Source organism: Mixophyes fleayi, chromosome 6 (genome assembly GCF_038048845.1).
Source record: "Mixophyes fleayi isolate aMixFle1 chromosome 6, aMixFle1.hap1, whole genome shotgun sequence".
Classification (NCBI taxonomy): domain Eukaryota; kingdom Metazoa; phylum Chordata; class Amphibia; order Anura; family Limnodynastidae; genus Mixophyes; species Mixophyes fleayi.
In genome coordinates, this window is record NC_134407.1 from 44,172,004 (window position 1) to 44,194,471 (window position 22,468).

Consider the following 22,468-nt stretch of genomic DNA (forward strand, 5'->3'; position numbering starts at 1 on the left):
GATACGTCAGGGCTATCTTTCATGTGTCACATTTGTACATTTGAATATTTTAGTTATATTAGGTCATGTGTGCATATATGTGCTTTGCCATACAAAATGTTAATTAATGTACAAAGGATTAATAGTAATAATGCCACCTGAGAACATGAGAATGGGCTGCATAAAGGCTTTGCAACACTCAATAAACTGTGAATGCCCAAATATGTGCAGTCTCTGGCACTTAGCACTTAAATGTCTTGTTCTACTTAGTAATTCGGTTTTACATTTGGATGCAGAATTAGGTACATATTTTAGGTACATTACATTCACCACCAAGCCAAAGGTTAGCTTCTCTAAAGTGATCACCATCTTGGCTCTCTAAATCATGGGCATAAAATTAAAAACTGACAAAATTACACACAAAAAATCAGAGAAAATACTTATTTGTAGCACAGGCCAACATTTCTCAATATTCATAAATGATCATTACTGAGTTTTATAATATAAGGTTGTGATCTTAGAGATTTCTTGAAGTGTGTATGGGTTGTAAGTAGAAAAGGAAATAACGGTTAGGGGGGAATGTTTTCACATTTGAATACTAAAGAGTAAAGTAGCAATTGGAAATCTACAGAGCATCTATATCAGAGGTGCCAAAACACAGTCCTCAAGAGCTACCAACAGTTCATGTTTTCAGGATTTCTTTTTCTAATTATGCACAAATGAGTTAATCTATATGACTGGATCAGTAGTTATCGCACCTGTTTCTAAAGACAGAAATCCTGAACACATGACCTGTGGGTAGCTCTTGAGGACTGGGTTTCAGCACCTCTGATCTATATGGTAGAAAAAACAGGCCCCAAAAGCTGCAGGGACAAGAGGCTATGTGTTGAATAAAGCAGGGGTGGATTGGGAACTTAAAGTGGCCCTGGAAAAAATTATTGAAGTGGCCTCATGTCGGCGGGACCAAAATAACTGTAGGTGGGGCCAACACAAAAGTAGGCGGGATTTAGAACTACAGGAATTTGGTTGTAGTAACATTTAGGAAAACCTAGATGTGATGACTTTACACACAGTGGGTCATCTCTAAAGCCATGCAGGGCAAATGTATAGTATACTATAGGCAGCCCCCTCTTAGTATAGTATAGTATAGGTAGCCCCCCTTAGTATAGTATAGGTAGCCCCCCTTAGTATAGTATAGTATAGGTTGCCCCCTTAGTATAGTATAGTATAGGTTGCCCCCCTTAGTATAGTATAGTATAGGTAGCCCCCCATAGTATAGTATAGGTAACCCACCTTTGTATAGTATAGGCAGCACCCCTTAGTATAGTATAGGCAGCCACCCCTTAGTATAGTATAGGCAGCCCCCTTAGTATAGCATAGTATAGGTAGTCCCCCTGTGTATAGTATAGGACCCCCCTTAGTATAGTATAGTATACTAAGCCCCCCTCACTTACCTTCAGTTGCTCTGAGCAGCGTCTCTTCTCACATCAGGCAGACAGGAAGTGAAGTCAGACTTCTTGTCTGCCGAACAGCACTGTGGGAGCCTAGCAATTGGCTGCCTGTTGCTGCCTACTGAACACCAATATTTTAGATTGCTTTCCTGTACGTGCCTCCCTCCGCCGCATCCAAACGCGCCCCCCGGGAAAATCTGAGGTGGCCTCCAGGTGGCCTCGTTAGGCCATCGGCCTACTGGTAATCTTCCCTGTAAGGTCTATGGCCAATCCGCCCCTGGAACAAAGCTTCATAGAAGTTATTTATTTTTATTTGTGACAAAAGTGTTGATAAAGTTATTAAAGGGAGATATATATCTCACAGGGATTGGCTTCAGCTGCAGGAGTAGCTGGCAAGGGTCCCTGGGATTATGAATGAAGAGAGAAGTGCAAGCTCCATTCATCATGGATGCCTGCTAAGAGAGACTGTAATTTATTACTAGTAAGTGCAATTGTTTTGTATGTGTGTGGGACACTAGGTCCTTCACTTCACTTCAGACAAGGTGGTCCTGTGAACATTCATGGCCAAACATTATGTGAAAAACACAGGTATTCATTTTCACAAAGTTTGCTGCTTCAGTGTTTTTAGACCTTTTTATCAAATGTTGCTATGGTATACTGAAGTAAAATTACAAGTATTTCATAAGTGTCAAAGGCTTTTATTGACAATTATTAAGTTTATAGAAAGAGTCAACATTTGCAGTGTTGACCCTTCTTTTTGAAGACCTATGCAATTCGCCCTGGCATGCTGTCAATCAGCATCTGGGCCACATACCGACTGATGGCCGCCCATTCTTGTCTAATCAATGCATGGAGTTTTTCAGAATTTGTGGGTTTTTGTTTGTCCACCCGCCTCTTGAGGATTGACCACAAGTTCTCAATGGGAATAAGGTTTGGGTAGTTTCCTGGCCATAGACTCAAAATTTCGATGTTTTGATCCCCGAGCCACTTAGTTATCACTTTTGCCTTATGGCAAGATGCTCCATCATGCTGGAAAAGGCATTGTTCGTCACCAAACTGTTCTTGGATGGTTGGAAGAAGTTGCTTTTGGAGGATGTTTTGGTGCCATTCTTTATTCATGTCTCTGTTCTTAGGCAAAATTGTGAGTGAGCCCACTCACTCGGCTGAGAAGCAACCCCACGCATGAATGGGATGCTTTACTGTTGGCAAGACACAGGACTGATGGTAGTGCTGGCCTTTTCTTTCTATACAAGCATTTTTCCAGATGCCCCAAACAATCTGAAATGGGATTCATCAGAGAAAATGACTTTACAACAGTCCTCAGCAGTCTAATCCCTGTATCTTTTGCAGAATATCTGTCTGTTCCTGATGTTTTTCCTGGAGAGAAGTTACTTCTTTGCTGTCCTTCTTTACACCAGGCCATCCTCCAAAAGTCTTTTCCTCACTGTACGTGCACATGCACTCACATCTGCCTGCTGCCATTCCTGAGCAAGCTCTGCACTGGTGCTCCGATCCCGCAGTTGAATCAACTTTTGGAGACAGACCTGGCGCTTGCTGGACAATCTTGGGTGCCCTGAAGCCTTCTTCACAACTATTAAACCTCTATCCTTGAAGTTCTTGATGATCCGATAAATGGTTAATTTAGGTGCAATATAGCTAGTAGCAATACCCTTGCCTGTGAAGCCCTTTTTGTGCAAAGCAATGATGACTGCACGTGTTTCCTTGCAGATAACCATGGTTAACAGAGGAAGAACAATGATTTCAAGCACCACCATCTTTTTAAAGCTTCCAGTTTGTTATTCTAACTCAATCAGCATGACAAAGTGATTTCCAGCCTTGTCCTTGTCGACACTTTCACCTGACCTGATGTCAGCTGGTCCTTCTGTGGCAAGGCTGAAATGCAGTGAAAATGTTGTTTTGGGGATAAAGTTCATTGTCATGGCAAAGAAGGACTTTGAAATTAATTGCAATTTATCTGATCACTCTCCATGGCTTTCTGGAGTATATGCAAATTGCCATCATAAAAACTGAGGCAGAAGACTTTGTGAAAAATAATATTTGTGTCATTCTCAAATCTTTTGGCCATGACTGTATTAGTTAGAAGTCAGACAGGCTAGGTCTTTTGTTTGTATTGTTTTATTTTGTTGCTGGTGAATAAAACTAGCTGTAGCTAGTTAAACCAAAGCAATAGACTGGTGTGAAATCCTTGGCTGATGTGTATGAAGTTCAGTCATCTACCCCAGAAGATGGTAACCCCAATCCCATCTTACGACGCATCGTATGTTTGTACTCCTTCATCCTCTATGCTACCACCACTTTTTTGTGTCATATTTTTGTGTTTGTGTGATCTGTTTTTGTTTTTTCAAATTTAAGATGAGTGCATCAAGTAAGGGGTGAATTACTTTTCTAAACAAAGTCTGGGATGCATAATAATTTCCAGGAGGTGGCACAATAGAGAGACATTTTCAAATTATTTTCTAAAGTAGTGCAAATAGATGGATAAACAGTTGAAAATAGGTATTGTAAAAATTACTAAGGAGAACCAAAGCATTGGTGTTACAATAAACCTTTTTTTATTGTTTTTTTGTACAAGACCCATGAGTGTCAGACTCTGTTTTGCAAGAATATTTATTAAAGATAATTTGACCATGAACCAGGGAACTTTTCTCAGTGACAAGAATAAACAGGCTCTGCAGCCGCCCGCTACCCATAGAACAGCCTGATAAATTTCATATGCAAAACGAAATGGAACTTTTGCATGTGGACACAATTTGAAGAACATAGGTGAACCCAACTGTATTTAGCACAGACCCACCCAGATCTTTGCATGGAAAAATGTTGGATTACCGGCAGACTCTACTACTATCTAAAGACGCATTTGCACAAATATAGGTGCGTCACAAAATGGCATATGTGTTCTGGGGGTGCATTATTAAATGACAAATTTTTGTAAAGATTGTCAGAGTGTGTTTGCAGAAAATAAGTAGTTCCACTTAACAAAATAACCTGTGCTTTATGGGTATATTTTTAGGTTATGCTGTACCTTAATGTTAAGGTGTTTTTGCTATTTTTGTTCAGTTTAGTTTTAAATTGCACCTTCTTTACTTACATAATTATTAGACATCTTTATTAATGTTTTTGAAAATTCAATAAATACCCAAATGTGCAAATTTTTTAGTCTAGCTATATGTTTTTACTAAGATCAGCATGTCATGACAATTTGTGTTTCTTTATCTCTCATAGGGTACGCCTGCAAGTCATGTCAGATACAGGGTTGACGTGGTCCTGTTTCCATACAGTGCTAGCATATTTGATGTGGAAGAGAACACTGGTCGTGTTATAACAAGGGTTAATCTTAATGAAGACCCCAGCACAATTTTCAGAGTAAGAATATCAACTTTTCATGTATTTTGCTTTTTTCCCATTATTTTGTCCATAGGTCAGGGATACAAAATCCCATTCCTTTTAGTTTCTTGAAGTGTACCATGCAAGTCATCTAGGATTACAAGAGCAGTGCAGTTTACTAAGGACATTATTTCTTTTATTTATCTCCTATCTCCCACCACTAGTGTAACAAATGGGTATTGATTCAATCAGTAGTGAGGTACTATACGTGTTGTGTTTTTGTCTCATGTTTTGGCAATTAACATCACACATTTTTGAGGTGTGAGCACAAAAATCTAGCAGAAGGTTCAAATCAATCTGATTCCAAAACAATATTCCAGGCTGGAGTGGAATGTCTGAATAAACCAACAATTGCATCAGTTAATCACCATGTGGGTGGTTGTGAAACATTGACAGAGTGCAACAAGGTGAGTTAGGAGATTTGCACCACTTGATAGTATGACACTAGGATAGGAAAACTCAGTCTGCCTTTAAGCCTATGGAAGAACATAGTTCTGTTTTCCTCAGGATGCCAGAAAAGAGGGAAGGTGGCTTTTAGTTATTCGTATGTGCTAGTTACACATCAAATATTCAAAGGGAAATATAGATTTCAGCAAGCCACATTGAAGCTTGATCAGTTTGACCAGGTGCAGGAAAATATAAATTCATCCTTACTGTTTTATCGTTATTCACTGTTTGGCCCAATATTTTTGATAAGCTGGCAAGGAGCTCATATAGATTTAGGAGGGGAGGAGAATGTTGTCAGCAGAAAGGTGACCTTCAGGGCTACGTTGTTTCTGTTGGCTGAAGAACCACTGTTGTATTTCCTATCCTATTGAAAAGTTGCCATAGAAAAACACTATATTCTACACTCGCAAAAGGGGGCCTGCAAAGAGCAGAATTCCATCTTATAAAGTTACATTTAAAGTTCCATTTCACAAGGGAATAAAATAGATATTCCCAGAATTTTATGTTGAAAGTCTGGTGATGATCTAATAGAAAGAAGAGCGCTTCAGAACTGGGTTTTTTTCTGTGCCTCCTATAAGGTGACAAGTGAATCAATGCAAGTTATGTTTACAATAAAGTATAGCGTGAGTAGTTATGAGAAGAATATGACCTGATCATGGGGTAGTGGGGATAGAGGAGAAAGATAAAAGAAAACATGAAAGAACAAAATTATAGTTTATCCTAAAGAATTTTTTGTTAGAGATTAAAGTAATGTGAAGTCAGGAGTAGTGGTAAGTAGTTCACACCAAGGGTCGAAGAAATTGCTATGTAAAAAGAATGTCCAAAGAACTGGACATTCTGGATAGTAGTGGAAGGGCAAGAGTCAAGGGATGTAGCATGTATGGGATCTATGAAGACTCAGGTTTTGGTTACAGAGTTACACTGTTATGTTTTTGAGGCATAGTAATTGATAAATGTAACTCCTGAATCATAGCAGTAGAGTGTACCTACGTATTTTCTGTAATAAATGTTTTTTTCTATTGCAATCCCAACCCCCTACCTTCTATCACAGGCACAAGCACTGAAGTTCTAGAGTGGGGGGGAGAGTTGGGGGCACGCAAATAATTAGGTAAAAAAAATTAGGAAAGTCTGGTTTCCTTTAAAATCAACATATGCATGGCTGGATTTATAAAAACTAATGGTTGTGGGACATTTACAAGGGGTTAAAGCACTGGGGATTATGGGATATGATTTTGAGACTCTAGTTGCTGGTCTGTAATAAATATTTAATAATGGAGAGGTGGACATATAGAGTATTTCACATATTGAAAGTGGACCACACTTTGTCTAAGAGCCAAGGAAAAGCAGGGGAAATGGTGGTGGGTAGAAATAAGAATAGCACACATGAAACACAAAAGTCTAAATAAGAGATCTACGGTTGTCCCTTATGCTTTGCTATAAAATATTTAGCTGTATTTGTCGAGGCGGAATGTGGCCCTGGGACTTATGTTTAAATATTGGTCACTATACATTGGTTCTAGTGAAAGGATAAATTGAATTCTCATGAATTAGTTGAGCCAACAAAATTGGTGTATATGTGACAGGTAGCACTTTAAACATAAGAGCCTTGATTTTCCTTAGGGCAGGCTTGGTCAATCTGTGGCTCTCCAGGTGTTATGAAACTACATGTCCCAGCATACCATGCCAGCTATCTGCTGGGGCTGGTAGTTTCACAACACCTGGAGAGCCACAGGTTGACCAGACCTGGCCTAGGGGTTTTAAATATAAATATATAACTGTAACCAGGTAAGACATGGGTAGTATGTGTATGTAGAGTGCTGTTGTATTTTTATATATATTTTTTTTTTTTTTATGAAAACCATTGCTTATGCCCTTTTCCGCATTAGGGCATAAGCAATGTAAGCATCAGCTCTTATAGGATCTGGGCTATCACGGACAGCCCTGGATTACTGTTTATCAGCTGATAACCATACAAAAATTGCTACTGGCAGAATAATGTGCATTTCATCTCTGGAAACTTTGGGACAATATCATTACAATTTCCATGTGTTAACATGCTCTATCATTAGCTTAGATGTCACTGAAATGTAAGCTTGTGGTTTTGTATGTAACCAGACAATGTTTCTATGAAAATAATGTAATAAAGAGTTAAAAAAGAACACACTTTATATAGTACACATATTTGATCACTGCAAATGTTATACAGTATATCATAGAATAAATTTAGCATTATATTGGACGACATTAAAATAACAAAAGGAAGATTCAAGCTTAAGTGCAGTTTATTTCTATTTCTGAATTTTTCCCCCTTTAATATTCTATTTTTTTTTTATTAAAATGTGTTACCAAATGAAATGACAGTTTGTCCTAAATAAAAAAAAAAAAATAATATTCACATCTGGTCTAAATATATAAAACATTGATTTACTGATACAGTATAAGTGTTTTGCATCCTATAGAAAGCAGGAGACAGTTCTGCTTGTCTGCGCTTGTGACATCTCATCTCGTTGCTCCAGTAGAGGTTACGACCCATCGTTCTTCAATGCATTAAGTTGTTTTGATGGGAAAATAAGTATGTTGTCGCATTTGTTTGTGATGGATAAAATCACCTTTAGAAAACCCTTTTTCTGCTTCATTTAAAATCTCTTAAAACAATTGCCAAAACCACTTCATAGTTAAGAGTGATTTATAAAGTAAACCAAAACAGTACTAGGTGTTTGATCTATTTAAAAAGTTTGTATAAAATATGTGTATATGAATATTTATTATGGTCATAATAATTTAATAACAAGCATTTTTCTGTGTAATTCATTAATTACTATAACCATCAGATTTATAAACCATGCACCTAATATAAATATTCTATTCTATTTTTTTTTCTCTAGAACAATTGCTATTTATTCTATTACACCTTTGTGTTAAAAAAAAATCCACTGGCCAGTTGTAAAGAGGTTCACATATATAGTCCCTCTGATTCAATAAGTTGTTTTTTTTTTTAACAAGTTTATGAGGAGGTCGACATAGCCATGCAGCAACATGACATCATAAAGTTTGAACTATAGTAATTAATTCATACAATCATTTTGCAAAGTATAACATAGCACAGATAGGTCAGGTTTTTTTTGTTTGGGTAAGTAGAGAGCGATAGCGGGGAGGAATGGGGGAGATGCACCAGTAGTCAAACATATTAAAGGGTTGGTTGAATGAAGAGGATTCCAATGGTTAATAAGTATCCTTGGATACTATATAAAGCAGTTATAAGTAATCTCCCATTAAAAGGAATAGCTCAAGATCCCCAGGCTTTACAGAAAGATGTGGCTGAGTTATTGTTATTATAGTTAAAATATTCTATTCGGTACATATACCAGACTGTTGAGTACTGTTTGCGATTTGGGCTGAAGAGATTCTTCCAGTCTGTCATTAGCTGGCAGATGATGGTGCATATTATGTGCCTTATAAGATTGTTTTGGCGTCAGGCTGCTCAAGGATCTGGGACAAGAAGCAGGAAATGTTTTGGTGAGACAAAGACATCAAAATGGAATATTAGGGCTATAAAGTCTCCAATGTCTCTCCAGACTGGTGATAGTTTAGGACACTCTTCCAAAATATGGAGAAATTAACCTAAACATGGAAAACCTCTCCAGCATTTGTCTGTGGTATTGGGATACATTTTCCGTAAGCTGGTGGGAATGTGATGTGATATGTATAGGAATTTATATGTATTTTACTTAAATATTAACACTTGTGGAGCTGCTCACAGCTCACTGTGTTCTCCTGGATTTGAGCCCACTGTTCCTCATCTAACTATTCACAAATGTCTGATTCCCATTTCAATTTGTGGGGATCATTCGGTAGGCCACTTGGTACAGCAAGTTCAGTATGTACTTTAGATGTTCCAGAAGAGGTCCCACCTAGTCACAGAACTTAAAGTAGTAAAGGGCCTATTAGCTGGGTGGTTTTTACTGCATGGTAGGAATGTCTAAGCTGTAGATATTAGCAGAAGTATTGTTGGGGATATCAAATTTCGAGCACGAGACGGGGGAAAAAGTCTGGGCATGTGCCAAATCCATTCATAAATCATAAATCATCTAACAGCCAATCAGGTAGAAAAATGGGATTGTAACAAATTGTTATAATAAGGGATGTGGAAGTTGCTAGAAGAAAAAGCGTATAAGTGCAAACCCAAACCGATAGTTATAAGGAGATGGCAGAGTGAGCTTTCATTTATAAGGGGATGTTGGTGTTGTGTAAAGGAAAGAGATGGGATATTGATGCTCTCCAAGTTTGAATTTACTCTCCTGTAGAGGACTTGTACAGTTCATCAGGTAGCTGTAAAATGGTGCTACATATTTTGTTGGAGAACTATTATGAATATTGATGACTGACAATGACATTAGGATATGTGCTTTTGTATGAGAATTACATTTAGAAGCATCAATCTAATCTACAGAAAGAGGTCTGTAATCTTATTACTTTCTAGCACTGGAATATCTACCTTAAGACACTTGTCAGAGAGGCTGCCATCAGATATCTTAGAGCCCCCTACAACTTCATTGCATTACAAAGCCCATTCTAGTGGTTAGTATGAAAGGAAAGCTCATTCTGGGGGAAACTGTATAATGCAGTAACCAATTTGGTTGCTAATGTGCAATACAATCTGCTGGCTTGTCTATAAATCAGACCTAAAATCGAATAGCTATTGCCTTAAGCAAACACCTAATCTGAAGGCTAGAATAAAAAGCACAGATACAATTTGGTGGCTAGTGATTTTAAGTAAACCTCTTAATCTGGGGGCTAATGTTTAAAGTGGCTCCTTATCCCCTTTGTGTACTACCCAGTCACCGTCCATTACCTACTCTGTTGGGGCATAAACTGCCAGGAGCAATTATTAAAAAGGGATCCGCATTTTCCCTCTTCTAATGGTGGCGCTAATTATCAGTCTTCAGTTAAGTGCCAAAATAGAAGTTTCACTTTTTATCCCCATACACATGTAGTTTCTTATGGATTATCATGAAGCTTTTGCATGTTACCGGTCCTACACTAGACACTGAATCCCATCCATACAATAATTCCTTAAATACTCTATTTTAAACGGATAATATTTGTGCTAAATAACAGTTATAACTAGTTTACAAGTATTGAGTTTTTTGAATTGATGTAATGAGTTCTTCAAACTGGACACTTTTGCTGGAGAACATTACTTGTAAACTGTGTACTTCAGAGACCAGAACATTCTGTGCTCTACTAGACACTTGTAGCAGCAAATCTAGAAGCTATGTGAGATTTCCTTTGAGCAGAAGAGATCTACTTTGACATTATTCACATAACATTTTTTTTAACTATTTAAACTTTATTGCTCTCTATTTTGAACTGTCCTTTAATTATGAAAATATCCACAAACCATATAGTTTCCTAACCATACTGATGATAGTTACAGAAAATGTTAAATATTGCAGCGCTGCTGTTTATGATTACTTTCAGTAGTTTACACCTTTTAATGGTGGATTCCCAAAAACTACGTCATAAGCCTGTAGGTGAGCTGCATTATAATGATAGTGATTACGTGGATGCCTTTGATATGCTATGTAATTACTAGGTTTAATGCCTATTCACCTCAGCTTTTAACATTTCCCTAATTTTAGTATAATATATAGTAAAAATAAGCATGTACAATAAAATGATCGATAAATTACTAGACGTCTCTGAAGCGTAATGTCCCGTAACAAAAGAAGTTCATTGAGATTGATTGTGAGCCATTGCTATTGCTTTTTCTTGAATAACAAAGACATATATCCAAAAGGCAGACATTTACAGGAGGTTTAAAAAAGGTGAATACTGATTGGATTTGGGATGAAGCAGACATGTACTAGCTTAGAGGGTCCTCAATTAATCTGTAGTATTTTAATATCTGTTTTTAGAGACGGCATGTAGTGCAGGCCTTTATTGTTTATATTTAATACTTGCATTTCCCTTATGTCCGAGGAAACCTCAAAAATGGCATAATAAAAATCTACTCCACCCCTAATTTTTTCATTACTTGTGCTCCATGAAATGTCTCATTTATAAATTGTTTCTCATGGCATAGTTAATCTAACCTTTGCACTAACAATGACTAGTCAATCATCAAATTTAAGATACATGAATGAAAATGATAAGAATCATTGCAGGTTTGCATTATATTGATTTGTAGTAATGGTAAAAAAAAAGTTTTCCCACAATTATTCACTTTTATATGTAGACTTTGTTGTAGAACACCAAAAATAACAAGGGTATTTTCATACAATCTGTGTCATGCTTTTGGCCATTTGTCAGTTGAATTAGTAAAACTTTAGATCCAACCCCACAAGATATTGATTGTGAACAGAACTTTGTGCCATGGACACTGTAAGGGGGGTTAATAGCTCCAAATCTCACATAAATGTGTATGTCACAGCATATACATAATTTCACAACTGCTTTTTAGAATATTCACCTTATTTGGCTAGAAATTTTTACACTTTGATAGCAAAATTTGTCCTTAAGTGTTCCCAGGCCTACCCCAGCCACACAGCAGCTGTCCCAGCACTTACAGACTGTAAGTTGACTATGAAATGTACTGCAAAATAGAAATGTTCCAATACAATGCAATATGGCCATTGTCACTGATTGCATCATTAGAACTTTGCGTGTCTGTGAAACGGGCATTTTTGCTGCAGAATCCATTTGCGGGACATTTTGTCACAATTATATTCATCTCTGCAACTAATGTCATGGTAATAGGATGTCATTTCCTTATCAGGAATATGTATAATAAAGAAAACTGCAAAAACAGTTATTACCACAGGTAATACCACAGTGCAACCGCTGCTGCCATATTTCTTAATTAGGCTCCCTAATGAAGAGGATCGGGGAGACTATTGCCAATAATAGCTCTTTTTGTGTTGGCCGAAATGAAAACAAGCCCCATCATGGTGAAAACATCCATTTTCACAGGCAATATGTATTTTCCCCTTTAATAAATTGGCCCCTTAGTTTCAACTAAAATACTTGCTCAGAATAAAAAAGCAATATGTCAATTCTGCTAGACTCGGATGTAAGAGCTGTAATCATTTCATAAAGTGAGACTTTCAAATTTGCAATTCTGTCTCTTGATATCATCACCTTTTATTTATATAGCGCTACTGATTCCGCAGCGCTGTACAGAGAACACATTCACATCAATCCCTGCCCCATTGGAGCTTACAGTCTAAATTCCCTAACATACACACACACACACACACACACACACAGGTAGACAGAGAGTGAGACTAGATTCAATCTTGATAGCAGCCAATTAACCTACCAGTATGTTTTTAGAGTGTGGGGGGAAACCCGAGCACCCGGAGGAAACCCACGCAAACATGAGGAGAACATAAAGGGCCTGAGTCATTAAGGCAAAAAAGGAGTAAATGTTCTCTGGGACAAACCATGTTACAGTTTAAGGGGTGCAAATTAGTTTATTATTTTGCACATAAGTTAAATACTGGCTGTTTTTTCATCTAGCACACAAATACTTGCTAGCTTTATTATTACACTGAAATGTAAAGTTGATCTAGGACATGTTCTACCCCGAGTAAAAATCTGTCCCAATATTTTAAATTTACCTTCCCCCTCCAATGCAACATGGTTTTGCCCAGGTGCAAATGTTACTCCTTTTTTATGCTTTGCTCTCCTTACTGACTCAGGCCCAAAAACTCCACACAGATAAGGCCATGGTTGGGAATTGAACTCATGACCCCAGCACTGTGAGGCAGAAGTGCTAACCACTGAGCCACTGTGCTGCCCCTGATGTCTGGCAGTGTGCCTATATTTGTAAAAAGAGTACTTTAATGCACTGTTTAACCATATAATATACACATTTATTTTGCACAACGTATTTTTATCTTATACAAAATACTTAGCTAGCATACAGGACAATCATATATATTATTTTCCCTCAATTTTATTACAGCACATTGCTAGAAGAGCCATATTTATTGTTATAATAAAGGTTGCTGTTCTATAATATCAATAATCCTTCCTGTGTTTTCCCTGTAGTTGGTGGTTATAGCTTATGATGATGGGGACCCTGTGAAATCTAATAGCACAATGGTTATAATAACCGTTCTGCAGCCATCTGAAATCCCACGTTTCACTCAAGATGAATACAGGTAAGATTTATTGTTCAAGGTTTTTTCAAACAAACAGAAAAGTAATGACTGGAGCCACAGTACTTGCAGAAATAAAAAAATACTGAATATAATCTTTTTCATTTGCACAGTACATGTTCCTTAAGACAATAAATGACCCTCCCTTTGCAAAGGTTCAGACATACGGTATTAGACCGTACAACACTTGCTGTGTGTGGTATAATAATCAAAACTGTATTTTTCTCTCAAGGGAAGGACTGTATACATTGCCATTTTATTTACTCTGCTATTACAGTATGTGCTACTCTATAATTCCACTTTGCATATTGTATATTGTGGTGTTATACAGTTTTATTCTGACTATCGGATGTAAGAGTTGTTGGAGTTTGGACTAATGTGAATCCTTCTGACTGACAAATGTGTTGTTAAAACTGGTATTATGTATTGTGAAGGCTATTAACAGCAATAGTAATATGGGAATGAACTGTATATGTATGAACTGGTCTCATTAAGAAGAGCAAAGCATAACAAAAGAGTAACTTTGCACATGGGCAAAACCATGTTGCAGGGGAAGGGAAGGTAAATTTAAAATGTGGGGACAGAATTATAGTTGTGGTAGGGCATGTCCTAGATCAACTTTAAATTTCAATGTAAAAATAAAGCTGTAAAGTAATTGAATGTTACATGAAAAAACAGCCAGTATTTAAATTATGTGCAAAATAATAAAATAATTTGCACCCCATGCTTTGTAACATGGTTTGTCCAGGAGAAAACTTACTCCTTTTTTTTGCTTTGCTCTTAATGACTCGGGCCCAATATCAACAATTGACCACTAAAATTATATATTTATGTAAAAGTTCTTAAAAACTGGTATGTCTAAAAATAGTATTATTCTATACTCATCCATACTATCATCAATAGTAAAACAAAATAAACAAATATAAATATACAGTTATTATTAGCAGGGTAACCAGGTGTTGCAGGGGTCTTATTTGTAATGTGTAGCAGTTTTTATATATTAGCAAATTATTTGGTAAGTAGCCCTAAAATGGTACTTAGAAAATAAGATTTGTTGCGTTGTCGCGCTGTTATTATGTCGTGTTGTGGCGAGCTTTCCTTTCAGCAATCAAACAATTGTTTCCAACCAAAAAATTATGTTTTCAATATTTTTTGCATTGTCATGTTGTCACTATGTGGTATAATAGGTTACTTTTTCGATACTAAATCACTGTGTAAGATTGGGTAGCTTCACCTTAAGAGCTGTAAAAGATATTCGCAAACAAACTGTGACGAAACAAGTTTGATAACACCTTAACTAGCCTGTCCCTCGTTTCTCACAAAATGTGGATTATAGCTTGTACTTTTTATAGCCCCTCCTTTTGTTCCCCAGCTCACCAGAGTACAACTGCAGTGTCTAATTACATGTGGATAAGGGGACATTGAAGCCCATTGTAAATATGTATATTGTTTATTGTATATTTGTTGATATTGCTGTGAAGCTGTTATTCATTGTCCTTAAATTCAAGCGAGGGGGGTTATCAGTAATGGTCAGGTGGTGTTCAGAATACAGGTGAGGGGGCTGAAGCTGCATTCATTCTTCCACCTCCTTTTTCTATAGGAAGCATGGAACAGCTGGGGTCCCTGTGTCATCACAACGTAGTGTAAGGGGCTAATTTAAGGAGGGGTTAACTGTTATCTGATATTTGGAGGTGAGGAAGGCCAATTAGTACCCATTATTCTCCACAGGACTGCCTCAGAATTTTTGTCTGGGAAACCTCAACAGAGCCACTGTGGAATAACATCTCCTCTCCCCCTCCAACCCCCTAGTCCAGCTCTCACCAATGTTTAAGAAGAAGAGACCCAGGGGTTTTTCCAGGGAGGGGAAAACACTGTGGAAATTTGACCCTAGATATAAGGAGCCACTCCAGGGAGGGAGGTGATGTTCATTCTAAGATTTGATTCCTGGAAGGTGCAAGACCTGGTGTTAAGTTGCCTTTCTCTACCAGTAAAATACATCTGCAGATCCATGGGTATTCAAGTCAGGACAGCCAGGTGATTGTAACTCCTTAAGCTAGTGGGGTAAGGGACAGAAGATGTGGCAAACCTGCCTGGTATTTATCTATTGCTTGTATTTAATATTCTAGTGTAGTTTTTATTACAATAAGTGTACTTTTGTACTTTTCTAACTGCGTTTGCCTGAATGACTGTAAAAACCTTAGAAGTTACTGGGTAGGCTTACCTGCCAGAGTAAGGCACCCCTAGGTGTCCAGCAAATGAGAAGTAGGTAGAATTGGGCCAAAAACCCAGTATCTTCACACAAACATTTTATCTATACTAGAAAATATTTTATCTAGCATAACTGTGAAGCAGATGTTTAGAGGGAATAGTTTAATCCCAATAGATGGCTTTAAAAAGTACCATTTGATATTACTATCAGTAAGGTCAATATTCCCAAATCAAATTTTATGACCACCACTAAAAGAGAATTCAGAATTTAAGAAACAAAACCAAAAAATATAGTTTTGACTAAGAAATATACTTTCCATATAGTTTCAGTTATACATACAGAAATATCATATATCTCATTAAATGAACCTAAGTTTGTTAATGATTAGGAACGGAAATCAAATGAATCCTTTGCGGCTGTACAGAAACAAATATTACTCAAATGAGCTCACTCCTTCTCAGTCAGTATTAAGGTGCAGGAAGTATCTTCTAAAATTGCTACAAGACACCAGAACGAGTAAATAAAATAATAAATGAAAATATACCCCACTATAAATTTAAACCGTTAATGATGAAAAAGCAAAATAGGAGACGCCACATATAGTAAGTGTGTTCCAACATAAAGACATTCTGGATTGAGACTGCAACAAAAATGTAATTAATAATTTGGAAAATATAGTATATTATCTAAATTTATTCTACTCAATCTCAATCTCAATTAAAAAAAAATCGCTAAACACAATACACACATTTTCCAAAAGGACACTGAAGTGTTGACATCATAAGCGACATCATCAGAACTCACAGTTTATGGTTTGTTTGTTTTTATAGCACCACTGTATTATGCAGTGCTGTACTGACAACAATTAATCATTCACATCAGACCTGCATCTTAGGAGCTTACAATTTTAAACTAATCTTCTAGGGTAAATGTAATAGCGAGGGATAGTTTATACAAAAATCTTCACTGATGCGTTATAACATGAAAATAGGGATTGTGTTTGTGTTTTGTCTTTGTAATGTTTTATTTTCTTTACTTGCAGACTTTATAGCTCAATTTTTTTCTTCTGCTTGTCGCACGCATTTGTTTTTCCTTCACTCCATTAACTTGAAATCTTTTTTGTCCTGTTGCTGTGCTTCCTTGTGTTAGAAATTAGTATCCTCAAATGAGACAATTTTAGCTTTGCAGAGAACACTATCAATTCCAGTTCAGAGTCAGTGCAGAAAAAAACAAACAAAAGACAAGTGTCTCCTGTTCTTCTATCTCCAAAAAATAGCATACTGAATTTGTGTGCAGAACAGACATTCTTAAATGTGTTGCCTGGTTTGGGGAAATAACTATTACAAATTCTCCTTGTCCTTGCCTGGTGTAATTTAACATTGCGCATAATCCTTAACATAACCTGGTATTTTCAACTTCATAAACACCATTAACGTTTTCACACATCCTATTACTATTTACTATTGCTATTTATTGCACAGAACAAACAGTCATGGTCAAAAGTTTTGAGAATTACACAGTTATTGGTTATTTGGAGTGATCAGATCAAGACATGGTCTGGACAGGTTGAATGTTGCCTAAAGTGTCTGCATTTTACAATGTTGGGGCATATGATAAATGACTACCTGTTGCATTCAGGGTTGGATTCATCAAATGTCACAGAGGCTAAGAGGTGGACATTTCCCTTCTCTCACCCTACACAGAACAGAAGTCAGTTTATTTATTTTCTATTGATTATCCAGGTCAGGTAAATGACTTTAAATTACCCGACTTCCCAAGTCTTATCAATCTCATCATCACAGACACCGCTGCTTTACAGTCCTGTGATTGTCAAAGTGCAGATCGCTGGTTGTACGAAATAGAGCTAGCTTTAGCAGTACCTCGAGATTCCTACATAATGTCTGCCTCTACCACATTGTTTGACATTTTTGTGGATTGTTTTGACCAATCAATACACATTACTGGATGCAACTTTGTCAGCCTACTCTGAAGTTATGGAGCTTCTGCATTGACTGGCCAGCAGATCCCAGCACAACTACAGTATTCAGCTTTCTTCATTGTACATGTGGAACTAATGGACATTGCTAAGCCACATGTCAGAGTGTGAATGATTTATATGCTGCTACTTTTAGTTGGTCTTGTAAGTGCAATTTTTTACAATGTTCTGTTTCCAACACAAAAAAGAGTACAGTCAAAGTTATAACCTTTACTGGGTGGTTGAAAAAATGTAAAATGCAAGGTCTTACGATTGATACAAATTGTATATATCACACCTATAAAGGTGTGATATAAATGGATGGATACCACCTCGGGAGATGCACAGGTGTATAATAATTATCCTGGGCGCTAAGCGATGTAACTTGTGACATAGAATATAAAAGTGTCAGGTATTCAGCTGCTGTCTTCAGAGGTATGTGCATACCTCACATGAAATGTAAAGACAAAGAAAAAATAGAAGACAGCACTAGAAAACAAAATTTAACATCAACAATCACAAAATAAACTAAATCATTTCAACCTTTCAATCAAAAGACTTATCACATTGATTAATATACAATATAAAATATAATACTATTATAAAAAAAAGTCCCTATATTGAGAACAAACTCAATATAATAATCAAAGATCTCTGGCTTGAATTCATAGATTTGAGGATATGGTCTCAATTATTATACATGTTGGTAGAAATAGCGTGTAATAACATTTTCTTTAGGATTTTTACGGAAGGATATCAATAGAAAAGTAATAACTGCAGTCTCCAAATTACCACATTTGTGTCTCCAATTTAGTATGGAAACTCTAAGAGTCGGGCCATCTCACCCTCCTAATTATTCCTGTAATTCAAAAAGTCCCAATTTCAGTGAATAAGTATAGGGTTCTGGATTAGCGGACCTGTTTGAGGATCGCTCATTATTTCCAGCACTGAAAAATACATTACCAAGGAGGCTGACTGCAGGTCAGTACCGCTCTATATTATGTGAATGAAGAATTGTAATTCAATACTTATTACTTGTGAGTTAGTGAAACAACAGTTTCCGACACAGGAACAGTCTCAATTAGGATATAAATGTATCAGTTATGATCAGAGCACTAGTGGAGTTCTTTTTCTCTGATATAAGGAGTCAGTGTTTTAAGATGACTTTGGGCCTGATTCATTAAGGGACGTACTGTATACTGAAAGTAATGTGCGTTTTATAAAAAATGCACATGCATGGCCAGATTCAACAAGAAGTGGATCTGAAGATACGTGTGGTAATGGATAGGTAGGTCCCCTCTGCTCTACTAAACAAGACACTGCAGGATGCATCCAATACCTATGTGGAATGTAAACTAACACAAGAACGCATACAAAAAAGAAACTATATTAATTGCACATGTTAATAATATAGGCATTAATGATAAAATTAACATTGAAATGATAAAAAATAACATTGAAAAATAAAAAAAAATGTTTTTTTTCCCAATGAAATACATTTATTAGGATGCTATGAATGTCTTATGTACATAAAATACATTTTTACAGTTGCTCCTCCTAATTGCAAACATATGTCATAGCATACATACTGAGCCGTCATCACTAGTAATGAGCACTTAGATCTGTAGCTGGAGCAAGAGGTACGGCTGAAAAACAGGTACCTGAGAGATGCCTAGAGTTTGAATCGGATAAACACAAAATTGCTGTTTTCGTGCCTTAGTGAATCAGGCCTTTGGTATCTAGTTTTGAAAGCTTGCTGATTAAATCTACTCAGCTAGCAAAAGAGTATTAATTTAATTTTTAATGTTTTTTCTGCTTTTGTGGCCCAGTGCCATGCTATGCAGACAGTTCTTATATTGTATGTATTTGATTTTTGTTTTGGGACAACAGTGGTCCATTTTTATATAACAGAGAATAGATGTTAAAGTAGGAAGCTAGTGTAAAGTGCTGCCTGTACACTCAAGATATGAGGTCAGATGTAGGGACACAGTAGAGTGCTTTGTAGAGTGTAAAATGTGTAGAGTGCTGCGTGAACACACCCAAAATACCAAGACAAAAAGTAAATCCTCAAAAACAGCATGTAGAACAAGGTGGAAAGGTTGTTTTTAGGCTTGTAAATACACATGTTATTGCCCACAATGCAATTATAAAAATGGATCTCTTATTGATCCTTTTTCAAACTATGTCATTACATTAGCTAAAGTCCACATTTCTAATTATGCTGTATGCTTTTATTATGTAAGAATTCTTACCTACACCTTTCTCTCAGCTTCAGGTATTAAGGCAGTGAAGCTTCCAGCTGCAGCAGTGGCGGATCCAGGGGGGAAGCCGATCGGGGCAATCGCCCCCCCCCCCCCCCCCTAGCAGACACTTGCTGCTGACGGCTGCACAGTATGTGCAGGTCCGTACAGCCGTGACAGGCAGGGACAGTGTGCTGCCCGGCTGCTCTGATTGTGTTTAAAACACAATCAGAGCAGCCGGGCAGCACACTGTCCCTGCTGTCACGGCTGGACGGACCTGCACATAGTGTGCAGCCGTCGGCAGCCTAATATGGTTAGAAAAGGGGGGGGCTAAATCGCGCCCCCCCTAAATCGCCCCGGGTACAACAGTTTTCTATATCTGCCCCTGAGCTGCAGAGGACCCATCTATATAAACATTGAAGTGTATTTACTTAACAAATTGTTACATCATGCTCTCTATCTTGGAGCTTCCTAGCAAGTTGACATGTTAAGAGTTAGAAGCAACAGAAGTTGAGTTACAGGTTTTTGGTCTTGCTCTGTAGAACCACTGTATGTGGATTGGTTGATTCATTCACAAAAATGTAGCCAATGCCACAGCAAACTAACTGATAGCTGTGTTTTGCAGTTTAAGCTTTTCCTCCTGCATCTAATTAGAACAAATATGTGACTTTGATATTAACGAACATGGAAGGAATTTTTAAGTTCAAATTAACAGAGCTGCAGTTGAAAATTAGAGTATGTGTGAACAGTGATTAAAACATTCCTGTTTCATATATAGAGGTATATATTTTTGGAGTTTAGCTGCCTTTTAAATACTCACCTTTTATACATCTGTGTAAACAGACCAAGAAAGCTGGTATTGTTTGGTTGGCCAGGATTAATTCAAGGAAATTAAAGGAAAAGGGCTGTGATCTAACTGTGATCTAGTGATCTTTATTAACTATGCAGTCTTTGTTAACCTACATTGTACCGAAATGACCATACTTCGCTAAATTCAATAGAGGCATTTGATATTTCTCAAGAGATGTTCAAGATCTTCATGTGAATGCAAGTTGAGGCATTTCAGCCATTGTGACATAGACATAGGAATGTAAGATGTTTCCTGTTAAATTAGTTATTGCCATTTGACTATTATACTATTCACACCATCAAATACTACATTAAACTGTGATTTTATAATCTGCCCTTCAGGCAAGGGGCATTGCTAGGTTCTCAAAAGCACTAACCCCATAACTAAGCTGATCACATTTATAGCTGTTCATGTAGATGGTATACTATGAAGTTACAAGTAACATTAATAAGATAACATTTCTGTTTATTAAAGCTATACTAAAATTGAGTTTACGTTTATAAAAAAAAATTTGACATGTGTCACCTGGGGCAATCAATGTCCTTGAGGTATTATTGTCTTGCAAACTTCTTTCTCAAGTAACCACAGAAGTTTGGAGACTCCTCAGGGTCAGGTGACACTAAATTAAATGGCTTGTAAAATAAAACAACTTGTTAAAACTCCAAAACTATGAGAGACACGACTGAGAAAGCCAAGCAAAGATTTAAATGTTATCCTGTGTGAGGGTAAGCTGCACAATAGGGAAAAAAGCAAGTTTCTAGGGGTTCACGGGACAGTTCTATTATATGTGGTCAGAGAGTGAGAAGGGGATGGGGTGTTGTTCACTGCTCCCTATGTCTCTACCTGCACTGCTCAAATGACTAATTTCTGTTGGCAAAAATGCAATATTGCAATACAGGTCTTGCAGATAATCTCTCATAATTCAATGCTTCTGGAGTATGAGCGATTTATGAAAGCTTTTTCTACAATTGTTATTGCAGGAACCAGAAAGTCTGGGCTCAGGAGACAAATGGAGAAGGGATGGCAGCGACATCGAGCCACTAGAGATCTTGCATCTGCATTGTATAGAATCAGATATAGCTGCTATAGACATGGGGTCTGCACAGTATAGTCACCAGCGATTTGGGGTCAGCATTGTGTTTCAACCAGAGATTAAGTTGCGTGCATTATAAAGCTACCAGATATCTGGGGTCTGCAATATAAAGTAATCAGAGATACGGATTCTTCATTATATAACCATCAGATATTTGGAGTCTTCTGTGTATAGTGGTTCCCAGCATAGGGTTTGTATTGTATATTTGTCATTAGTAAGCACTATTCATTTTATAGAGATTACTAGTATACATTTTGTATTGTACATTGGTCACTGAGATTGAGATAATCTCTGCAATGTATATTGGTCACTAAAATAATCTCTGTATTGTATATTGGTCACTTAGAATCTCTATTGTACGTCAATCACTAGTATGTTCTCTGTGAAGTACATTGGTCACCTGCATGTTAGGCTCTGCATTAAGTCATATGGGGGTATTTTGTTTTTTAAAAGAACTATAATCAAACACATTTTTTATTTATTTTATTGGTTGTATAAAAAGAGGATTGATTAGAAAAAAACATGCCTTTTTTTTGCTGTGGTGTGTACCACACTTATTATTCCATACTTGCTTGCTCTCCCGAAATTTCCTGGAGGCTTGCGAATTTCAGGGAGTCCTCCTGGACTCTTGGAAAAGTAGGTAAACCTCCTGGA

General features: G+C 37.1%; 1 protein-coding gene across 1 annotated transcript in view; it reads left to right on the top strand.

Annotated features, from left to right (window-relative positions):
• The window catches only part of PCDH15 (protocadherin related 15), a 945,519-nt gene that overhangs the window by 746,416 nt on the left and 176,635 nt on the right, over positions 1 to 22,468 (top strand). Inside the window, exons 23-24 of the mRNA XM_075216373.1 lie at positions 4,674 to 4,814; positions 13,338 to 13,450. Of these exons, the coding sequence (XP_075072474.1) occupies positions 4,674 to 4,814; positions 13,338 to 13,450 (254 nt within the window). The remainder of the gene's footprint in view (positions 1 to 4,673; positions 4,815 to 13,337; positions 13,451 to 22,468) is intronic.